The 20520-nt window shown below is 45.9% G+C and overlaps 1 protein-coding gene and 1 non-coding gene across 4 annotated transcripts in view; both read right to left on the bottom strand.

Moving 5' to 3' along the window:
- Positions 1–8269, bottom strand: part of abcd4 (ATP-binding cassette, sub-family D (ALD), member 4) — a 50987-nt gene extending 42718 nt beyond the window's left edge. The window contains exons 1-4 of one of the 3 annotated variants that reach the window (XM_052011176.1): positions 8162–8262; positions 7924–8020; positions 6364–6482; positions 632–759 (exon numbers count right to left, since the gene is read on the bottom strand). In XM_052011176.1, coding sequence (XP_051867136.1) covers positions 632–759; positions 6364–6397 — 162 coding nt within the window. In that variant the 5' untranslated portion in view covers positions 6398–6482; positions 7924–8020; positions 8162–8262. Of the gene's footprint in view, positions 1–631; positions 760–6363; positions 6483–7923; positions 8021–8145 lie in introns of all 3 variants that reach the window. The other 2 variants (XM_052011184.1, XM_052011168.1) reach the window with 2 other exon arrangements.
- LOC127578950 (small nucleolar RNA U3) lies at positions 4545–4753 on the bottom strand. The gene has a single exon (XR_007957602.1). It is a non-coding gene; the product is annotated as a small nucleolar RNA U3 (small nucleolar RNA).
- Positions 8270–20520: the final 12251 nt, after the last annotated feature.

Genomic DNA, 20520 nt, shown 5'->3' with positions numbered 1-20520 from the left:
CACACAATTTTTACAAGAAAAACTTCAAACAAAAAAAGACTAAGTCCATTGTAGTGCAAAGTGTTCATAGTGCTGCTGAACTGAGGTCGTGATTAGGGTTGTGCAGGTTGGTTCAAGAACCGAATGGTTGAAGGGAAGTAGCTGTTCCTGAACCTGGTGGTGTGGGACTTAAGTTTCTGTACCTCCTGTCTGATGGTAGTTGTGAGAAGATGGCATGGCCCGGATGGTGGGGATAGTTGATAGTATTATTCCTTTATTATTTCATAGCATCTGATTATTTTTTAATGTACATCAGGCAGTTGACGTTAAACTTTAAGGGCAGTTTTGACTGCCTGTGAGTTGGGTCTCGTGGGCTGGTGAGGTAACCAAAGGGGGTGGAGCCCCAGCCAAAGACTGTACCTGTGGGTATGGCACAAGGAAGATGGCCTTTCGCTGCAGGCCACCGACGAGCTGCTATGGTATGCTGGTCAGGAGATAAGCTCCCGTTTCTTAACCCTCTCCCACATGCACAAGGGATGGGAAACATGGCAGGCACAATTCCATCATTCACCAACTCAGCCCACAATGATTTATAAAGCCGGCCTTCACTATATCTTAATTTGCTTAGGAAATACCTGCTTCACTCACTCACCAGAGAGTTGGCCACGATAAGACAGATGGCAATGGAAGTGAGCTCTCGAAATCCAACCAGATCCTTGCTTCCCAAAACTTTGAAGAAGCGGCTGGGAACAATTCCCACCTGATAAACCAGCAGCTGCTCTGTAAAGGAATAAGCAGGACAGTCACTACAGGTCTGCTCAGACCCCCTCACATCAGCTCCGTGGCGATTCCATCCCTCGGTTCTTCCGTCCAGCCAACAGCAGTGCAACGCACTGCAAGAAGCAACTTGCTCCTCACAGACAGATCACAGACACAGTAAAACAGAGGAGCAGACATGGCAGGGGTGGGCTATTCATTTCCTTTCCAGCAGAAAGTACTGAGGAAAGCTTTAAAATCCATATGTGCAAGAAGGGCTTGAATTGTTCAGTGATTTTATGTTTGGTTCAGTTTGAAAGCATTTGCTTGCTTTATATTAGAGTTCTGCATAGTATTTTGGGTTATTAAAAAAAAGTCAAAGCATAAAATTTCTGTAAAGACTTACTTGATCAACAACCATAATTATAGAGATTCAGGCTTCACTACAACAAAGTCTTCATGAATCCTTTAATTGCAAACACCTTTCGTTTTCTGTTTCTGCTGAGTGTTTACCTCTTCTGGCCTATTCACTATCAATGCGTCACATAACAACGGGATCAGTCGGTAGTCTTTACCCACGTTTGAATGCCACGAGACATTCTGATGGTTAATGAAAATATAAATTCTGGAGGGGTGATATTTATTGCCAGCATGGAGTTTTATCCATGAAATATACCAATTTTCCAGCGAGTGATGTTACTTTCTTTTTAAATTGGATAAATGTGAAAATACAAGCCTTATCCACAGGGGTTGTCTCAAAACTCAAAGATAGGAACAGGCACTAGTACCAGATATAAAACTGAAAATGCTGGAAACACTCAGCAAATCAGGCAGTATATGAGAAGCAACAGTTTTCATTTTAGTTCTGCTGAAGGGTCTTTGACTTGCAAAGTTAAAATCTGTTTCTCTTTCCACAGACGCTGCCTGACCTGCTGAGTGTCTCCAGTATTTTCTGCTTTTATTTCAGATTTCCAGCATTGCCATTTTATTTCCATTTACTGGTACCATTTACATTGCTTAACCCCTGAATGACTGATCTGAAGTGAGGAATTTTTAATTCACCCCCAAGCTCTGCAGCTGCTTTCAGGAAGGGAATTCCAAATGTTTAACACCCAAACTGTGAAGAGGCACTCCTGGATCATAACGAGTGCCCTGGTCCTTAAATATTTAGGGCACTTATTCTGCACAGCATGGAACAGTTTTGCTTTATATATCCAACCAGCTCCCCTTATTTTTTGGGGGAATTGGAATTGGTTTATTATTGCCATTTGTACCGAGGTACAGCAAAAAACTTGTCTTACATACAGATCGTACAGGTCAATTCATTACACAGTGCATTGAGATAGTACAAGGTAAAACAATACGGAATGCAGAGTAAAGGGTCACAGCTACAGAGAAGGTGCAGTGCAGGTAGACAATAAGGTGCAAGGCCATAATGAGGTAGATTGTGAGGTCAAGAGTCCAATAAGGAACTGTTCAATAGACTTATAACAGCGGGGTAGAAGCTGTCCTTGAGCCTGGTGGTATGTGCTTTCAGGCATTTGTATCTTCTGCCCTATTGGGAGAGGGGAGAAGAGAGAATGTCCCGGATGGATGGGGTCTTTGATTACGCTGGCTGCTTTACCGAGGCAGTGAGAAGTATAGACAGAGACCATGGAAGGGAGGCTGGTTTCCATGATGTGCTGAGCTGTGTCCACAACTCTTTGCAGTTTCTTGTAGTCCTGGGCAGAGCAGTTGCCGTACCAAGCCGTGATACATCCAGATAGGATGCTTTCTATGGTGCATCGATAAAAGTTGGCGAGTGTCAAAGGAGACATGTCAAATGTCTTTAGCCTCCTGAGGAAGTAGAGGCATTGGTGAGCTTTCTTGGCCGTGGTGTCTACGTGGTTGGACCAGGACAGGCTGTTGGTGATGTTCACTCCCAGGAACTTGAAGCTCTCAACCCTCTCAACCTCAGCACCATTGATGTACACCGCCCCCTTTCCTGAAGTCAATGACCAGCTCTTTTGCTTTGCTGACATTGAGGGAAAGGTTGTTGTCACGACAGCATCTCACTAAGCTCTCTATCTCTTTCCTGTACTCCGACTCATCGCTGTTTGAGATACGGCCCACTATGGTGGTGTCATCTGTAAACCTGTAGATGAACTTAGAGCAGAATGTGGCCACACAGTCATGAGTGTATAGGGAGTAGAGTAGAGAGCTGAGGACGCATCCTTGTGGGGCACCAGTGTTGAGAATAATCATGCCGGAGGTATTGCTGCCTATCCTCACTGATTGTGGTCTGTTGGTCAGGAAGTCAAGGATCCAGTTGCAGAGGGAGGTGTTGAGTCCCAGGTCTCGTGGTTTGGTGATGAGTTTTCTTGGAATTATAATATTGAAGGCGGAGCTGTAGTCAATAAACAATAGTCTAACGTAGGTGTCTTTACTGTCCAGATGCTCCAGAGGTGAGTGTAGGGCCAGGGAGAAGGTGTCTACGGTAGACCCATTTTGGTGGTGGGCAAATTGCAGTGGGTCAAGGTTGTCTGGAGTTGATATGTGCCATGACCAGCCTCTCAAAGCACTTCCTGGTGGTGGATGTCAGAGCCACCGGTTGGTAGTCATTAAGGCACATGACCTTGCTTTTCTTAGATACCAGGATGATAGTGGTCTTCTTGAAACAAGTGGGAACCTCAGATTGAAGCAGGGAGAGGTTAAAAATATCTGCAAATACCCCCACCAGCTGATCTGCACAGGATCTGAGGACACGGCCAGGGACAACATCCGGGCCAGATGCTTTCCGCGGGTTCACTCTCCAGAAGACTGATCTTACGTCCTCAACAGTGACCATGGGTTCAGGTGCATTGGAGGGGCTGTCGGGGTGGGTGGTGACAATCCAATCCCCTCTGTTCAAAACGTGCATAGAATGCATTAAACTCATCAGAAAGGTATGTGCTGTTGTTGACAATGCTGCCCGACTTTGTTCTGTAGCCCATTATAATATGTCAGCCCTGCCACAACTGATGGCTGGCCTGGGACTTGATTTTGGACTGGTATTGTCTCTCGGCATCTCTGATAGCTTTATGGAGGTCGTATCTTGATTTCTTGTAAAGGTTGGGGTCACCTGATTGGAACGCAGCAGTCCTGGACTTCAGTAGGGAGTGGATTATCCAAGGCTTCTGATTTGGGAACGCCCGTATTGTCCTCTTTTGTACACAGTCCTCAACACACTCGCTGATGAAGTCCATGATGGTGGTGACATACTCATCTAGGCTGGCAACTGAGTCTTTGAACGTGAACCAGTCCACCGACTCAAAGCAGTCACGCAAAAGTTCATCTATTTCCTCAGAGCAGCACTGCACAGCTCTCTGTACTGGATCCTCCAGTTTCAGCCTCTGTTTGTATGCATGGAGAAGGAGCACAGCCTGGTGGTCTGAGTTCCCAAAGTGAGAGCAGGGGGTGACTCGGTAGGCATCTTTGATGGTTGTATAGCAATCGTCAAGGGTGTTTGGGCCCTTGGTGGGACAGGATACGTGCTGATATTATTTTTAAGATAAGGTATCTTTATTAGTCACATGTACATCGAAACACACAGTGAAATACATCTTTTGCTTAGAGTGTCCTGGGGGCAGCCCGCAAGTGTCGCCACGCTTCCAGCACCAACACAGCATGCCCACAACTTCCTAACCCGTACTTCTTTGGAATGTGGGAGGAAACCGGAGCACCCGGAGGAAACCCACGCAGACACGGGGAGAACGTACAAACTCCTTACAGACAGCAGGGGAATTGAACCCGGGTCGCTAGCGCTGTAATAGTGTTACACTAACCGCTACACTACTGTGCCTGCCCTAATAACTCCCGCAATGGGAGAAGGGAATGGTCATCAATGCCAGTAAACCATTGTATAAAACAAAGCTTGCAGACTGCTTCGCGCTCAGGAGAAAACGCTATATCTCGTCCTCGTAGTTGCAGAGATCGAACTTTTTAGTATACGATTTCTCTAGTCACAAACTATAGATATGATCCTTCAAAGTATAGTCTTAAAAGTATAGTTTGGTAACATACTCTTGAAGTTGGCCTGCTTGAAGTCCCTGCAATGGAGAAGAGGGACTCAGGGTATCCTGTTTCAAGGCTGTTGACCACAGAGTATAGTTCATTGAGTGCAGGCTTCACACCATCTGGGGTGGGATGTAGATGACGTGATTGCTGCCAAGGTCAACATTTATTGCCTGACCCCAGTTGCCCTGAACAGAATGCTTTGCTGGACAATTTCAGAGGGCTTTTCTGGAGTCACATTCAGGCCAGATCAGGCAACAATAGCCGCTTTCCTCCCTTGGAGGCCATTATTAGCCCAGTTGGGCTTTTGAAACAATCCAGTGGCTTCAAGGTTACTGTTAAGACTCACTTTTCTATTAATAGTACAGCTCCCTGCAACGACCCCCCCACCCCCCATCTACAACTGGGAGCCCGCCAGGAAAAAGACTGGGATATTGGTTTATTATTGTCACGTGTAACAAGATAAAGTGAAAAGTGTTTTGTTTGTGTGCCATCCAGACAGATCATTCCATACACAAGTACATCGAGGTAATAAAAACAAAAACAGAATGCAGAATCAAGTGTTGCAGTTACAAAGAAAGCACAGTTCAGGTAGACAAGTAAAGTGAGAGGGAGCAGGTTCCACGTGGTGACTGGACCTCAGGCTTTTCAATGCTCAAGCCCCGAGTCCCCAAGGTGCCCGGATACTACTCACGGCCTTTTAGCTGGTAACAAATATAAACAATTCAAATGGATTTCAATAATTTAAAAAGTTACAAATATTTAAATATCAAAAAAGTAGAGTTAAATAATTCAAATGCTCACCTCTACTGACCTTGCTCCACAGGGGGTGATCCCATTCAAACAAACGTGATGTTGGTTCTTCCACCAGCCCTCCCTGGGGTAAAGTGGGAGTCTGGTGTGACACCGGCTACACTTCCCACTGCCTCGGGAAAGCAGCCAGCGTAATCAGGGACCCCTCCCACCCCGGTCATTCTCCTTTCTCCCCCCTCCCGTTGGACAGAAGATACAAATGCCTGAGAGCACGAACCACCAGGCTCGAGGACAGCTTCTATCCCGCTTTTATCAGACTTCTGATACGCTAACTCTAGGGGAACTCTTGATCTTCTAACCTACCTCGTGATGGCCCTTGCACTTTACTTGCCTACCTGCAGTGCACTTTCTCTATAGCTATAACACTACATTCTGCATTCTGGTTTCTATTTCCCACCTCAATGTCCTTATGTATGGCATGATCTGTCTGGATGGCACACAAAACAAAAGCTTTTCACTGTATCTTGGTACACGTGACAATAATAATAAACCAATTCACACACTTTAAGCCAATTCCTAACCCCCTCTCCGCTATGTCACAGAACCGACGCAGAGACTGAGGGCAAGCCCGGTATCTGACTCCGGTTTGTCTTGGAATTGCTTGTGGATATCCGAGACGCTCTGGGCTGGGAAGACTGTTGGTAAACTGCTGGCTGGATGCACTTCGTGCCACTGGCTAAAAGACCCCAAGCTGCCAACTGGCAGCTTTGGAAGTCGCTCCTCCCGTACCACGTTCAATCGCCACACTCCAAAAGTGCCGGGGCTGGGTCAGGTGACACTCACCAAGCAAGGCGACCGACAGCAGCGTGGCGAACATCAGCACACTCTGTGATGACCAAGAGGGGAAGAGGACCACCTGGATTCGGAAGAATCGTTTCACCAGCAGAAGGTCCAACTTCGGTCTGAAAGTACAGAGCACACCTTGCAATTCCAACACTGATCAGGCGCATCTCTCTCACTCCTGTGGACCTTGGTGAGCTGCACAAGCTGGGGACACTGGTCCCTGCAACACTGCCCGGTCACGATGGACTGGGATGGCCACGATTCTAATGGCCACCTCTTGGGAGGTTACATGGAGAACCTGGGATCATCTGAGAGCCTTCACACAACAGCACTATCTTGATGAGGAAATGCACGAGAGGTGACCAATGCAAATCCTTCTGGTGGGACACAGGGGGTATCCCAGCATCAGCCTGTTGACCACTGGATACAACTGATTAGCTAAATACCAGAAAGGTTAAAAATGTTAAAAAATCAAAAGACTGCAAGTGTTAGAAATCTAAAATAAAAGCAGAAAAAGTTGGAAACTAAACACTCAACGGGTCAGGCAGCATGTATGGAGACAGAAACAGAGTTAATGTTTCAGGTCAAAGACCCTTCATCTGAACTGCTGATTGATTGATTCCTGAGGGCAGCAGGGGAAGAATACTCACGGTGCAGGGTAGCATTGCATAGGTCTTACTTATTACTACACAGAAGACCATTCAGCCCATCAGGTTTGAGCCTGATCCTGGTCCATTGGCCCTCTTATTTCTCTGTAACCCTACAATTTATTCCCTCTCCCTTTGGGAGTCCATCAATTCCCCTTTAATTCTTTTGCCACTTTGCTGGAGCAGCCAATTGATTGACTGGCACACCTTTCAGAGATGGGAGGAAACGGGAGCACTGAGGGAAAGCCATGCAGTTACAGGGAGAACGTGCAAACTCCACACAGGCAGCACGTGAGGTCAGAATCGAACCCTGGCCGCTGGAGCTGTGGGGCAGCAACCGGGTCCAGTGCCAATCAGATTTCCTAGGATGTTGCCAGGAATCAAGGGACTAGGTTATAGGGAAAAATTGGGATTTATTCCTTGGATCATAGGATAACTGAGAGGTGATATTACAGAGGTCTGTAAAATCATGGGGGCATAGACAGGGTGAATGCACACAGTCTTTTTCCCAGGGTTGGGGACAGAGAACCAGACGGCATAGGTTTAAGGTGAGAGTGGAAAGATTTAATTGGAACCTGAGGGGCAACCTTTTCCTCACGGAGGGTGGTGTGTATATGAAAGAAGGTGCCAGAGGAAGTGGTTGAGGCAGGTACAATAACAACATTTAAAAGACATTTAGACAGGCTTATGGATAGGAAAAGTTTAGAAGGATATAGGTAAATGAAGCTAGCTTAGATGGGCATCTTGGTTGGAATGGATGAGTAGGGCTGAAGGGCCTGTTTCCGTGCTGTTTTGCTCCACGACTCTAGGAGATGCTTCAAGTGATCCTTTGCCAGTTCTGAGTCATTATATCAGGCTTGGTGTTAGGGCAAATCAACCAAGCCTGAATGCATCTCCAACAATCCGTGCTTACCAGAGAGTGCAAGTCTCTGGTGCCTCCCACAGTTGAATAGCACACTGTCTGGGTTCCCAGATGAATGATGCACTTTCATTGCCGATGCCCTCGGAACCTGCCAGATACAGACGGGGTCAAAATCGATGCAAAACTGTAAAAGGGCAAATGATGTGCATGGTGCTGCGAGTGTGGCTGTGTTGATGCTCTGCTTTCATGCTGACTGCAGCAGGTAATACTCACAATCTCCCAGCCCTACCTGTTGCATTCCTCCTGCCTCTTGCTGCCCAGCCGCCCGGAGCCTGGCATCGCCCTCAGCACCAGCGACCTGCCAGCCACGTTCAGGGGAGCGGAGTCCGGCGCTGGATCTGACACCACGTGATGCCGCGGGCGCTGCGCAGACGCAACACGCTGCTCACCGTGCTGACGTAACGCGCAGAGTGCTGGCAAATGGGCGACGTGCTGAGGCCGCACCCGGAGTACTGGCAGACGTGTAGCGTGGTGACGCAACACGCACAGAGGCCTTGGGCCTTGGTCCTTGGTCCTTGGTCCTTGGTCCTGACACCTCTGGCAATGGTTCAGTGCTCCAAATGCAGCTCGTTGTCTATTTTATATTCCACCCAGTCTCCAAGAATTGTGCCTCAGTTTCCTTTGAAGCTGGATGTCAGAACACATTGACTTGAGAATTGTGTCCCTATTGCTCTGTTAAGAATATGGTGAAGCATCCTATAGTCTCATAGCCCACAACTCAAAAAACTTTCCTTTGACTCTGATTCATCCCTTGAGAATCATTGGTCTCTGTTCTCTGCTGCTCCCAATTACAAGGGACCAAATCCAGAAACACAGCACAGTAACCAGAACAGATAAGATAATTTGGAGAGTTTGCAAGCCAAAGCTTCCAGAAGCTGATTTTTAACAGTTGAACATTTGCTCCTAGTTTCAAGAGACGTGCAATCATTAACAGTGAAGCCCATTCAGACATTTAATTGGAAAAAAAAACAATATTTTTATTGAGACACAAGAGACTGCAGATGCTGGAATCTGGGCCAACAAATAATCTGCTGGAGGAACTCAGATTAAAAATTGGTAACTTGGTTTACTATTGTCACATGTACTGAAGTACAGCAAAAAACTTTGTTTTGCATGCCGTCCATGAAGATCATTTCATCACATCAGTTCATTAAGGTAGTACAAGGGAAAAGCAATAACAGAATGTAGAATAAAGTGCTACAGTTACAGAGAAAGTGCAGTGCAGGCCATAACGAGGTAGATTGTGATGACAGTAGTCCATTTTATCATACTAGGGGACCGTTCAATAGTCTTATAACAGTGGGATAGAAGCTGTCCTTGAGCCGGGTGTTACGTGCTCTCAGGCTTTTGTATTTTCTGCCTGATGGGAGGGGGGAGGAGAGACAATGTCTGGGGTGGGTGGGGTCTTTGATTATGCTGGCTGCTTTACTGAGACAGCGAGTAGTGTGGACAGAGTCCACGGAAGGCTTGTTTTCATGATGTGCTGAACTGTGTCCACAACTCTCTGCAGAGAGTTATCTGTGGGGGTAAAGGAGTTGTTGACTGCAGCTTGTTTGTTGGACAATATTTTTAATCACATTTTGGGATTTGGATTGCCAAGGCCAGGACCTATTTCCGATCCGAATTGCCCACTTTTTTGGATCATTGCAGCCCTGATGAAGACTGGGTAGGGAGTTGAGGGATTTGGACCCAGGGATGATGATGGACCATTGATATATTTCCAAGTCAGGATGATATGCAGTTTGGGGGGAACCTGCATGTGGTGGTGTTCCCATGTGTCTGCTGTCCTTGGCCTTGGTGGTGAAGGTGGGGAGGTGCTAAAGGAGAAGCCCAGTGGGCAAGTAACTGCAGTGCATTTTGTAGAGCTGCCACTGTGTGCAAAAGGTGGAGAGAAAGATGATCATTTAAGTCCTTTCACAGAAAGGTACAGCACGGAGACAGGCCCTAGGCCGTGCCAGCTATCAACTGCTCACTTCCACTAACCCTACAGTTAACTCATTTTTCCCTCATTCCCATCAGCTCCCCAGATTCCACCATTCACTCACACACGAGGGGCAACCTGCAGTGGCCAATTAATCTACCGACCTGCACATCTTTAAGATGCGGGAGGAAATCAGAGCATTCGGAGGAAACACACACGGTCACAGGGAGAACGTGCAAACTCCATTAAGACAGTGCCCAAGGTCAGGATTGAATTTGGGTCTTTGTCGCTGTGAGGCAGCGGCTCCACTTGCTGCACCACCGGGCTACACGTTGTAGCCACTGTCTACACCGAGCGTTTATAAAGCCTTTCTCCTTCATATCACAACCATAATTCTCATAGGCAATTTAAGATAAGCAACAAGTGCTGGTCTTTGCAGCAACGTCCAGAATCAGAATCAGGTTTATTACCACTGACATATGTTGGGAAACTTGTTGTTTTGTGGCAGCAGTACAGCGCAAGACATAAAAATTACTATCAATTACATAAATAAATAAATAGTGCAAAAGAGGAATAAAAAGATAGTGTTCATGGGTTCATGGACCGTCCAGATAAGATAAGATTTCTTTATTAGTCACATGTACATCGAAACACACAGTGAAATACATCTTTTGCGTAGAGTGTTCTGGGGGTAGCCCGCAAGTGTCGCCACGCTTCCAGCACCAACATAGCATGCCCACAACTTTCTAACCCGTATATCTTTGGAATGTGGGAGGAAACCGAAGCACCCAGAGGAAACCTACGCAGACACAGGGAGAACGTACAAGGTCCTTACAGACAGTGGCCGGAATTGGATCCGGGTCGCTGGCGCTGCAATAACGTTACGCTAACCGCTATACTACCGTACCTGATGGCGGACAGGAAGAAGCTGTTTCTGAATCGCTGAGTGTGGGTCTTCAGGCTCCTGTACCTCCTCCCCAATGGCAGTAACAAGAAGAGGGCATGTCCCGAAAGGTGAGGGTCCTTAATGATGGATGTCACCTTCTTGAGGCACCGCCTCTTGAAGGTGTCCTTGATAGTGGGGAGGGTTGTGCCCGTGATGGAGCTGGCTGAGTCTACAACCCTCTGCAGCCTTTTTCGATCCTGCACATCAGAGCCTCCATACCAGGCAGTGATGGGACCTGTCAGAATGCTCTCCACCGTACATCTGTAGAAATCTGCAAGGGTCTTTGGTGACATACCAAATCTCCTCAAACTCCTAATGAAGTACAGCCACTGGCATGCCTTTTTCCTGAATATCCTGAACTAAAAATATCCTTTTCAACAGTTTATTAATAGTTTCCAGAAAGGCAGCGTGATGGCCGTTTTGCTTCTATTAGAATAAGTTTGGAGCTTTATTGCCATCAATCATCACCTTGTAGTTAATATAATTTGGACATACGTTGCCTGATAGGGTGATGGAGGCAAATTCGTTGGGGGCTTTTAAGAGGGGCTTGGATGGGCACGTGAATGAGAGGAAAATAGAGGGATATGGGCATTCTGTAGGTAGGAGGGATTAGCTATGTTGGCACAACATTGTGGGCCGAAGGGCCTGTTCTGTGCTGTACTGTTCTATGTTCTATAAGGAGTGTTATGATCTTAACAAGTTAATAGAAGTGATGTTTGCCACCTTGTGGCACGTAATAAAAATACAAATCATAGGATTTTAAAAGTTTGCATTTAAAATAATGCTGGTTTCAGGCTTGATCTCAACTGGAGGCTCAAGTCTAACAGACAGCACCGACTCCAGCCCTTGTGTATGCTCTTGAGACATGGACTGCCTATAATAGAAGCACTGGAGAGACACCATCAATGCTGTCTCTGCAATGAGCAGGGATGGTAGTGTAACGCTTTACAGTGCCAGCAACCCAGGTTCAATTCCGGCCACTGTCTGTAGGGAGATTGTACGTTCTCCCCATGTCTGCGTGGGTTTCCTCCGGGTGCTCCGGTTTCCTCTCACATTCCAAAGACGTACAGGTTAGGAAGTTGTGGGCGTGCTATTGTTGGCACTGGAAGCGTGGCGACACTTGCAGGCTGCCCCCGGAACACTCTACGCAAAAGATGCATTTCACTGTGTGTTTCGATGTACATGTGACTAATAAAGATATCTTATCTTATCTTAAAATCCTCCAGATCCACTGGAAGAACAAATAACCCAACATGAGTGTCCTTGCCAGTACCAAGGCCCAGGTCACACTTACTCTGCTGAATTGGACAGGCAACATTGTTCCCGTGCTCTGTACCAGGATCCTGAAACAGGCACACTACTCAGCAACAGATTAGCAGGTGGACAGAGGAAATGATTCAAAGATGTGTTCAAAGCCTCCTTTGAAAAAGTGTAACATCCCTGCCGACTTTGTCAGAATCCCTGGTCCACAACCGCTCAAAGTGGAGAAGGAGCATTCCCCATTTTGCGGTGTCTGTTTACAATAATCTCTGAAGTTATGTAGTTGATTAGATGATCCTTTCTGTATTAGATGTATACATTTGATATTTGTAGTCTTTTGTAGTGCTTTTAGCTAATAAATGCTTTATACAAAAAAAAAGGAGCATTCGTCATGACGCTGAGAACCTCGATCCTCGAGCCTGCACAGAAGCCCCGTGTGAGTGATGGAAAAAGTGCATCTCACAGGCTGCCAACCGGCCTGTCCCATCAGGTATCTCCTGCCTCATCTGTGGACGAGTCCGCGGTTCCCACACTTGCGCAGGATCCAGAGTACTGGAGTGGAAGCAAGCCAGCCTCAATCCTGTGGGACTGCTTGTGAAGAAGGGGATTATGGTGGCAGAAATCTAACGTATTCTGATACTTACCACACACCCACAAACACTTTTCAGCCTTTGAGCATAAGTTATCCAAAAATCCAAATTTGGCTGCTTGAATGCTGAACAGTTGTGCACAATGTGAACAGGGCGCTGGGGCTGGTTGTCTCCCCTTTTTATCTTAAGAAAAGATAAGATAAGATAAGGTTTCTTTATTAGTCACATGTACGTCGAAACAGAGTGAAATGCATCTTTTGCGTAGAGTGTTCTGGGGGGCAGCCCGCAAGTGTCACCACGCTTCCAGCGCCAACATAGCATGCCCACAACTTCCTAACCCGTATGTCTTTTGGAATGTGGGAGGAAACCGGAGCACCCGGAGGAAACCCATGCAGACACGGGGAGAACGTACAAACTCCTTACAGACAGCGGCTGCAATTGAACCTGGGTTGCTGGCGCTGTAATAGCGTTACGCTAACCATTACACTACCATGCTTTGCTGATCACATGTTTCTCTTGTGTAGGCCAGCAGAGTTTATGTAATATTTATGCCTTTAGGTCTTGCACTGTACTGCTGCCACAAAACAACAAATTTCACGACATATGTCAGTGATAATTAACCTGATTCTGATTCTGACCAATGCCACAGCCTTATTTTGAATTCCATCCTCTTAAGTTCTGATGTCTCTTTAAAATTTCCAAGTTCCACAAGATCAATTTACACACAAGAACTTGAAATACCCCATATTCAATGCATTAACAGACAGTGACATCTATTGAACTCATTAAGGGTCTTTACTCATGGAACAAGATTGGTTTCTGGTCATGTTTTGGACTTAGAGCACATGAGAGCTTTTGTGCTGCTGAATTGTATATTTAACTTGGAAGTACAATTCATTGACCTGCCACGGGTATACACTTGTTTCCTTCTTGCAAAGCACAATCACCCTCTGCAGTTTCTCGAGCTTTTGTGTGTTGCTCCAGATTCCAGAATCTCTGTGTCTCCGCAGTCACACTCTGTGTTAGCTCCACTCTGAAGAAAGCTCACTAACAACTTGAACACACAAGTCCCATAAGATCTATTGTATCTATGTGGGTACACAAAATAGAAAATACCGAGCCGCATATTGAACATAATTGTCTTCTCTTTGGTCATGAATGTGCAAAATCCTTTTAAAGTTGGTGGTTAAAACAGGACCTTTGTTATTTTGCAATGCAATTTACATTTACATTCAAAGCATGAATTTTGCATGTGTCTTTTGTCTGGATGTACACCATTAAGTGAGTGTTGTTTAACAACGGAAATAGTATCATACCACGTGTACTACGAGAGTAATATTAGCAACAGACATGTGAGCTGAGATGGCATTGGTGCTGAAATAAGAGATGTGCCTCTGCAACACAACGTGCATTTACGTAGCAACAAACAATCTGCTGGAAGAACTCAGTGGGTCGAGCAGCATCTGTGGAGGAGGAAAGGAATTGTCAACGTTTTGGATCGAAACCCTGCATCTGATGCTATCTGACCCGCTGAGTTCCTCCAGCAGATTCGCTGTTGCTCCAGATTCCAGCATCTGCAATCTCTTGTGCATTTATGTAGCATCACTAACATAATAAACGTTCCCAGAAATTTCACAAGAGTGCGATAAATTAAGTCAGATGCCAATCCAGATGAGAGGATTTTAGGACGGGTGGGCAAACACTTGGTATCGGAGGAGGAGAAGAAAGTAGAAAGGTTTAACGAAGGCAGTACAGAGTTTAAGGTGATGCCTGCAGTGTGGGGGATGTGTTGGAGACCTGTGTTGGAGGAGTGTAAATATTTCGGAGGGCTGTAGACTAGGGGGCATTACAGGAAAAGGAAGGAGACACAAGGTGGAGGGGTCCAGATCAAAATCAGATTTATTATCACTGGCTTATATGATGTGAAATTTGTTGTTTTGCGGTAGCAGAACAGTGCAAAGACATAAAATTACTGTAAGTCACAAAAATAAATAAATAATGCGATAAAAAAGGAATAATGATGTAGTCTTCATGGCTCATGGACCGTTCAGAAATCTGGTGGCAGAGGGGAAGAAGCTGTTCCTGAATCGTTGAGTGTGGGTCTTCAGGCTCCTGTACCTCCTCGCCGAGAAGAGGGGTTGTCCTGGATGGTGAGAGCACAATTTTTAAATTGATTCATAATATAAGATTTCTTTATTAGTCACATGTACATCGAAACACACAGTGAAATGCATCCTTTTGCGTAGAGTGTGCTGGGGGCAGCCCGCAAGTGTCGCCACGCTTCCGGTGCCAACATAGCATGCCCACAACTTCCTAACCAGTACATCTTTTTGGAATGTGGGTGGAAACCGGAGCACCTGGAGGAAACCCACGCAGACATGGGGAGAACGTACAAACTCCTTACAGACAGTGGACGGAATTGAACCCGGGTCGCTGGCGCTGTAATAGCGTTACGCTAACTGCTACTCTACCATCATTGAGTCATTGTTGGGACTCAGACCAATGCAGGCCAGTGAGAGCATGGATAGTGATAGTGAGTGAGTACCAGGATATACACAGTGACTGTGGGTGCCTAGAACAGGCTGCCAGGGGTGGTGGTAGAAGCAGATACGATGGAAGTGTTTAATGCAAAGAATATGCAGGGAATGGAGGGATGTGGATCACGTGCAGGCAGAAGAGATTTGGTTTAATTTGGCATCGTGTTCGGCACAGACATTGTGGGCCGAAAGGCCTGTTCCTTTTTTATGTTCGATGTTCTATATGGAATCAGATTCAAGGCACCTTAATTAGTGAGACAGAAGCCCTGGTTTAGTCATTTGCAAGCACTTTTACTTCCATTTTGCTCCCCCTACCCATCACACTATCCTCTCTCGACAGCGTCTCAACCCCTGCTGCATTCATCCAACCACCACCCACCTCCTCCACAACCCCCACCCCACTACCCATCTATCCCTCCCCAAATCGCGCCCCCCCCCCCCCACTACCCTCAGCGGTTGGGGTCCATGAATGATACATTTCGCAAGCTTTATTTCTGGAGGTTCAGTGGCCATTGTAACCGCAGACAAAGGGAACATTTTTGTGGAAGTGAGAAGCAACGGCCTGCTGTGAAAATCCATCAAGTGTATAATAGCCGCCTGTTTGTTCAAGCTTCACTCGGCCAAGATCACGAACAAAGCCGCATATCAACACACTGCGGCTGGGGCCTGGCTCCATTTGAAAGCCCTTTGAAGCACTCCATGTGTCAGTCTCTCGGAGCCGACCTGACCTGGCAACAATCTGCATCTTTTATGGCCCATCTTTGCACATCAAAAAATGATCTCCTCATGTCCAAATCTTGTGCACTTCAGAAGGTGAATGGTCCGGGGCTTGGAGGAGGGTGGGGGAGGTGGTTGAGGAAGGGGGTGGTGCATTTGGTGCCTAGGTGACAATGTGAGGACAGGAAATCTTTGATCTTGACTCTGCATTGAGAAGACTCTGGGCTGAGGTGTAAACCATGATAAGGGCTGAATTGTCCAAATTCCTGACAGGATTCAGCCTTTATTCAAGGATTACTGGGAAGTGTGTCTGTGGGCTCAAACAACACCAACAAAAAGCAACAAATAAAAATGCACACGAAATTCTGCTCAAAATGAAACCAGCTCTCTGCAAACATTTAGGTTTTCACACAATATGAAACACTACTGAATGTATTGATCGTATGACCATATATTTGACCATAAGAATGTAAAAAGTTTTGCACTGTGTTTATTCTTTTGCTTTTATTTTTTTATTGTGAATAAAGTTTATTTTTGGAAAAAAAAATTCACACAATATAAAGTCAAGATGCTTTGGGTCCCTCCTGCTCAGTGGAATCTATTGGAGCAAACAAGCCCAAAGTCGAGGGCTATCAGTGGTGTAAACTGTTGCAGCACATGCAGTGCTTATGCCAACCATCCCGCAGTCCGTGACTTCTCAGCCTAAGCAGATTGAGCAAATTGTGTTCTGTTTTTACTAATTCAGAACAAAATGCATTTAAAAATCACTCTCTTCCTTTGGGATTTCTGAAGTGACAGTTGAGCCTGTACTAATTCTTTGCAAAGTTCTTTGTTAGCTGCAAGAAATTTTAAGGGAATCAGGGATTGTTTCATAAACTGGCTGAAACAAAGGAGGGTTTTATGTCAAGTCGAGTTTATTGTCATGTGCACGACCTCAATGCACTCTGTGCTAACTCAATGTAGCTTCACTGTAATGAATTGACCTGTATGATCAGTATGCAAGACAAGTTTTTCACTGTATCTCGGTACAAGTGACAATACCGATACCAGTACAGGTACAATGAAAAACTTGCTTGCAGCAGCATCACAGGCACGTAGGTACAGACAACACACAGAATACCACTTGGTTCATTACCACTTGGCTCATCTGTTGATGTCTAATGAGAAATGGTTGGTGCATGTCTTGTACGTGAAACATTTAGCGGTGCCTCAGTGGGTAGTCTGCTCATTCGTCAGGAAGCTGTCAGCTCCAGACATTGGGCACAAATTGTGCTGGAGACGAGACCGTCACCCACCTCTTTGCGGGCTGTGGGTTTGCAAGGAGGGTGTGGTGAAAGATGCAAGGGTCCTTGTCACGGTTCATCCCCAGCAGCTGTGTGACAGAGGATTCTCTGATCTACGGGCTGTTCCCTGGGACGCACACGGAGACAGACATCAACTGCTGCTGGAAGGTCATCAACTCGGTGAAAGATGCCATTTGGTCTGCCCGAAACTTGCTGGTCTCCCAGCACTACGAGATGTCCGTAGGGGAAAGCTGCCGGCTGGCACATTCCAGGCTGCAGGAGTACGTGCTGAGGGACGCACTGAAGCTGGGTGCAGCCAACGCAAGGGCTCGGTGGGGAAGGACTACAGTTTAGGGTTCTTTTGCTACTGGAGAGGGAGGGGTGGGGTCAGGAGAGAAAACCCCTTATGTGGTGTGAATATGGGACTGGTGTATCACCCCAGGGAGTCACATGAGTGGCATCAGTGCTGTGGGTTTAAAATAAAAGGGAGCACTAATGATTGATCTGAACACGAATGTAAAGGTTTGCACTGTTTTATTGTTGTATATAGTTTGTTTTTTAAGATGAATAAAGTTTATCTTGTAATAAAAAAAATTAAAAGACATTAGGATAGGTTCATGGATAGGAATGGTTTAGAGGGATATGGGCCAAATGCAGGTGAATGGGACTTTCTCAGGTAAGCCCCTGGGTTAGCATGGATGAGTCAGGCTGAAGGGCCTGTTTCCATGACTCTATGACTAGGCTGGAGCAGGAATGTCAGTAGGGCCGACTTCGGATGGACATAAAGACCCCATGGGGCTGTTTTACTGATTCAAGGGCAGCTTCAGAATGGGACATAAAAATATGCATGTCTGTAAGGACAGGGGATTGGGGCTAGCTACAGAGGGCCGACATGGACTTCGAAGACCGAATGGCCTCCTCCTGTGCCCATGCCATTCTATAATTCAATGAGCAGGGACGTTCACCGTGGTTGCAGGGACAATTGGTACGGAAGGGATTGCTCGATTGCTCTATGAACCAGCATAGACTCAATGGGCTGAGCTGGCCTCGTTCCTCAACATAAGGAAATATGGTGAACTGGCCAATATTTATTCCCCCGCTCAACATTCCTAAAGCATCCTGTCTGGCCATTGACATGTTGCTGTCTGCGGAATCTTGCTCTACACGTGTTGGCTGCTGCATTCCCTACATTACAGCAGCTTAGACTTCAAAAGAACTTCACTGATTGGAAAGAACATCGGCACTTCTTGAGAGGAATGTGTAATCAATGCAAGCCTTTTACATGGTGCTCCCTAGCTCTGATAAGTAAATGCAAAAGCTCTACAGAATATCCGTTAAACAGCAGCTGGGGTCCAGCTTCGGGAGCCCCACTCTGGGGAAGATGTCAAGCCCAAAGAGATTCACAAAGATCACCCTACGGATAAGAGTGCCTTGTTTATAGAATGGTACAAAATAGAAGGAGGCCATTTGGCCCATTATGCTCATCATGCTGACCCTTGGAACCCTGTTTCCTGTTCCTTCCCCAAGATTGTACAAGATGTTCTCCCTTCAATGATTTATCCAGTGCTCTTCTCAATGTTACCAATGGAACTGTGCCTGCATTTCCAAGTCACACTAACCATTATGGGGGGGGGGGATTAAAAGAAAGAGAATCACAGAAATTGTACAACACTGAAGCAGGCCATCTGGCCCAATGTCCCAATGCCCAAGGTCTCTGGAGTGACCCAGTTGCAGGAGATGGAGCATTTCATCCGAAAGAAAATACCATCTAAGTAAACGCTATTCCTTTAGTAACAATCTGTTTAGTCATGCTTAATATTCAACATTCTTAGCAAGTTCAGGTAAGAAGTGCAACTTTTCAAAAACGCTTTCAGAAAATTTGTATCCTCTTATTGAGGATATGAAGTGGTTGCTCCTATTCTTCAGATCGAAGATGACAGTTTTATTAGGTCCTTATTCATTGGAACGCAGAAGAGTGAGGGGCGACCTTATAGAAGTGGTTAAAATTATGAGAGACATAGATAAGGTGGACGGTAACAGTCTTTTCCCCAGGGTAGGGGAATCCAAAACCAGGGGGCGTAGGTTTCAGGTGAGGTGGAAAAGATTTAAAAGTGACCTGAGGGGCAACTTTTTCACGCAGAGGGTGGTGAGTATATGGAATGAGCTGCCAGAGGAAGTGGTTGAGGCAGGTACAATAGTATCATTTAAGAAGCACTTGGATAGGTACATGGAGGGGTGGGGCTTGGAGGGATATGGGCTGAATGCAGGAAATTGGGACTAGCTGGGTGGACAACATGATTGGCTTGGACTGGTTGGGCCTAAGGGCCTGTATCCGTGCTATAATGCTCTATGACTCTGTGACTCTTATTCCAATTGAAGAGGACTCTACCCCATTGTGATAAGTCTATTGAACAGTTCGCTTATACGATGAGATGGACTCTGACCTCACGATCTACCTCGTTGTGACCATGCACCTCCTTGCGCTGCACTTTCTCTGTAGCTGTGACACTTTACTCTGTACTGTAATTGTTTTTACCTGTACTACATCGATGGACTCTGTACTAAATCAATGTAACTGCACTGTGTAATGAATTGACCTGTACGATCAGTATGCAAGACAAGTTTTTCACTGTACCTCGGTACAAGGGACAATAATAAACCAATACCAATACCAAAACTCTCCAGCCAATCTCACTTTCCAACACTTCCAACACTTCCCACACCACCAGGTTCAAGAACAGCTACTTCCCTTCAGCCATTCAGTTCTCGAACCAACCTGCACAACCCTAATCACTACCTCAGTGTAGCAACACTACGACCACTATGGTTTTTTTGTCCTAATTGTGTTCTTTCTTATCTAATTTTGTATAATGTATGTTTAATTTATGTTTTTCTTGAACATTGTATCTCTAATTTTATGTGCCTGTGATGCTGCTGCAAGTAAGTTTTTCACTGCACCTGTGCTTACATGTACTTGTGCATATGACAATAAGCTCAACTTTGACTTTTCCTGATGTTGGTCCAGACCCCTGCAGATCACCGCTCTTTAAATTTATATCCAAGTACTTTTTAAATGTGACGAGTGTTTCTGCCTCCTCAACCCTTTCAGGCATCGAGTTCCAAACCCTTACCACTCACCAGATGAAAACAAAATCCTCACCTTCCCTTTATCATTCCACCAATTCGTTTAAATTTTTAGGCTTGGTTTTTTTGACCCCTCTGCGAAGGAAAATTGATCCTTCCTATTTACTCTATCAATGTTCCTTATAACTTCATATACATCAGTTAAGATTCCCCTCAACCTCCCCTGTTGCAAAACAAGCAAAAGCAGTCT

The sequence above is a fragment of the Pristis pectinata genome, chromosome 1, assembly GCF_009764475.1.
Source record: "Pristis pectinata isolate sPriPec2 chromosome 1, sPriPec2.1.pri, whole genome shotgun sequence".
NCBI classification, from domain to species: Eukaryota; Metazoa; Chordata; class Chondrichthyes; order Rhinopristiformes; family Pristidae; genus Pristis; species Pristis pectinata.
The sequence above is the reverse complement of the archived record's forward strand: the minus strand, read 5'-3'. Positions and strand labels throughout refer to the sequence as shown.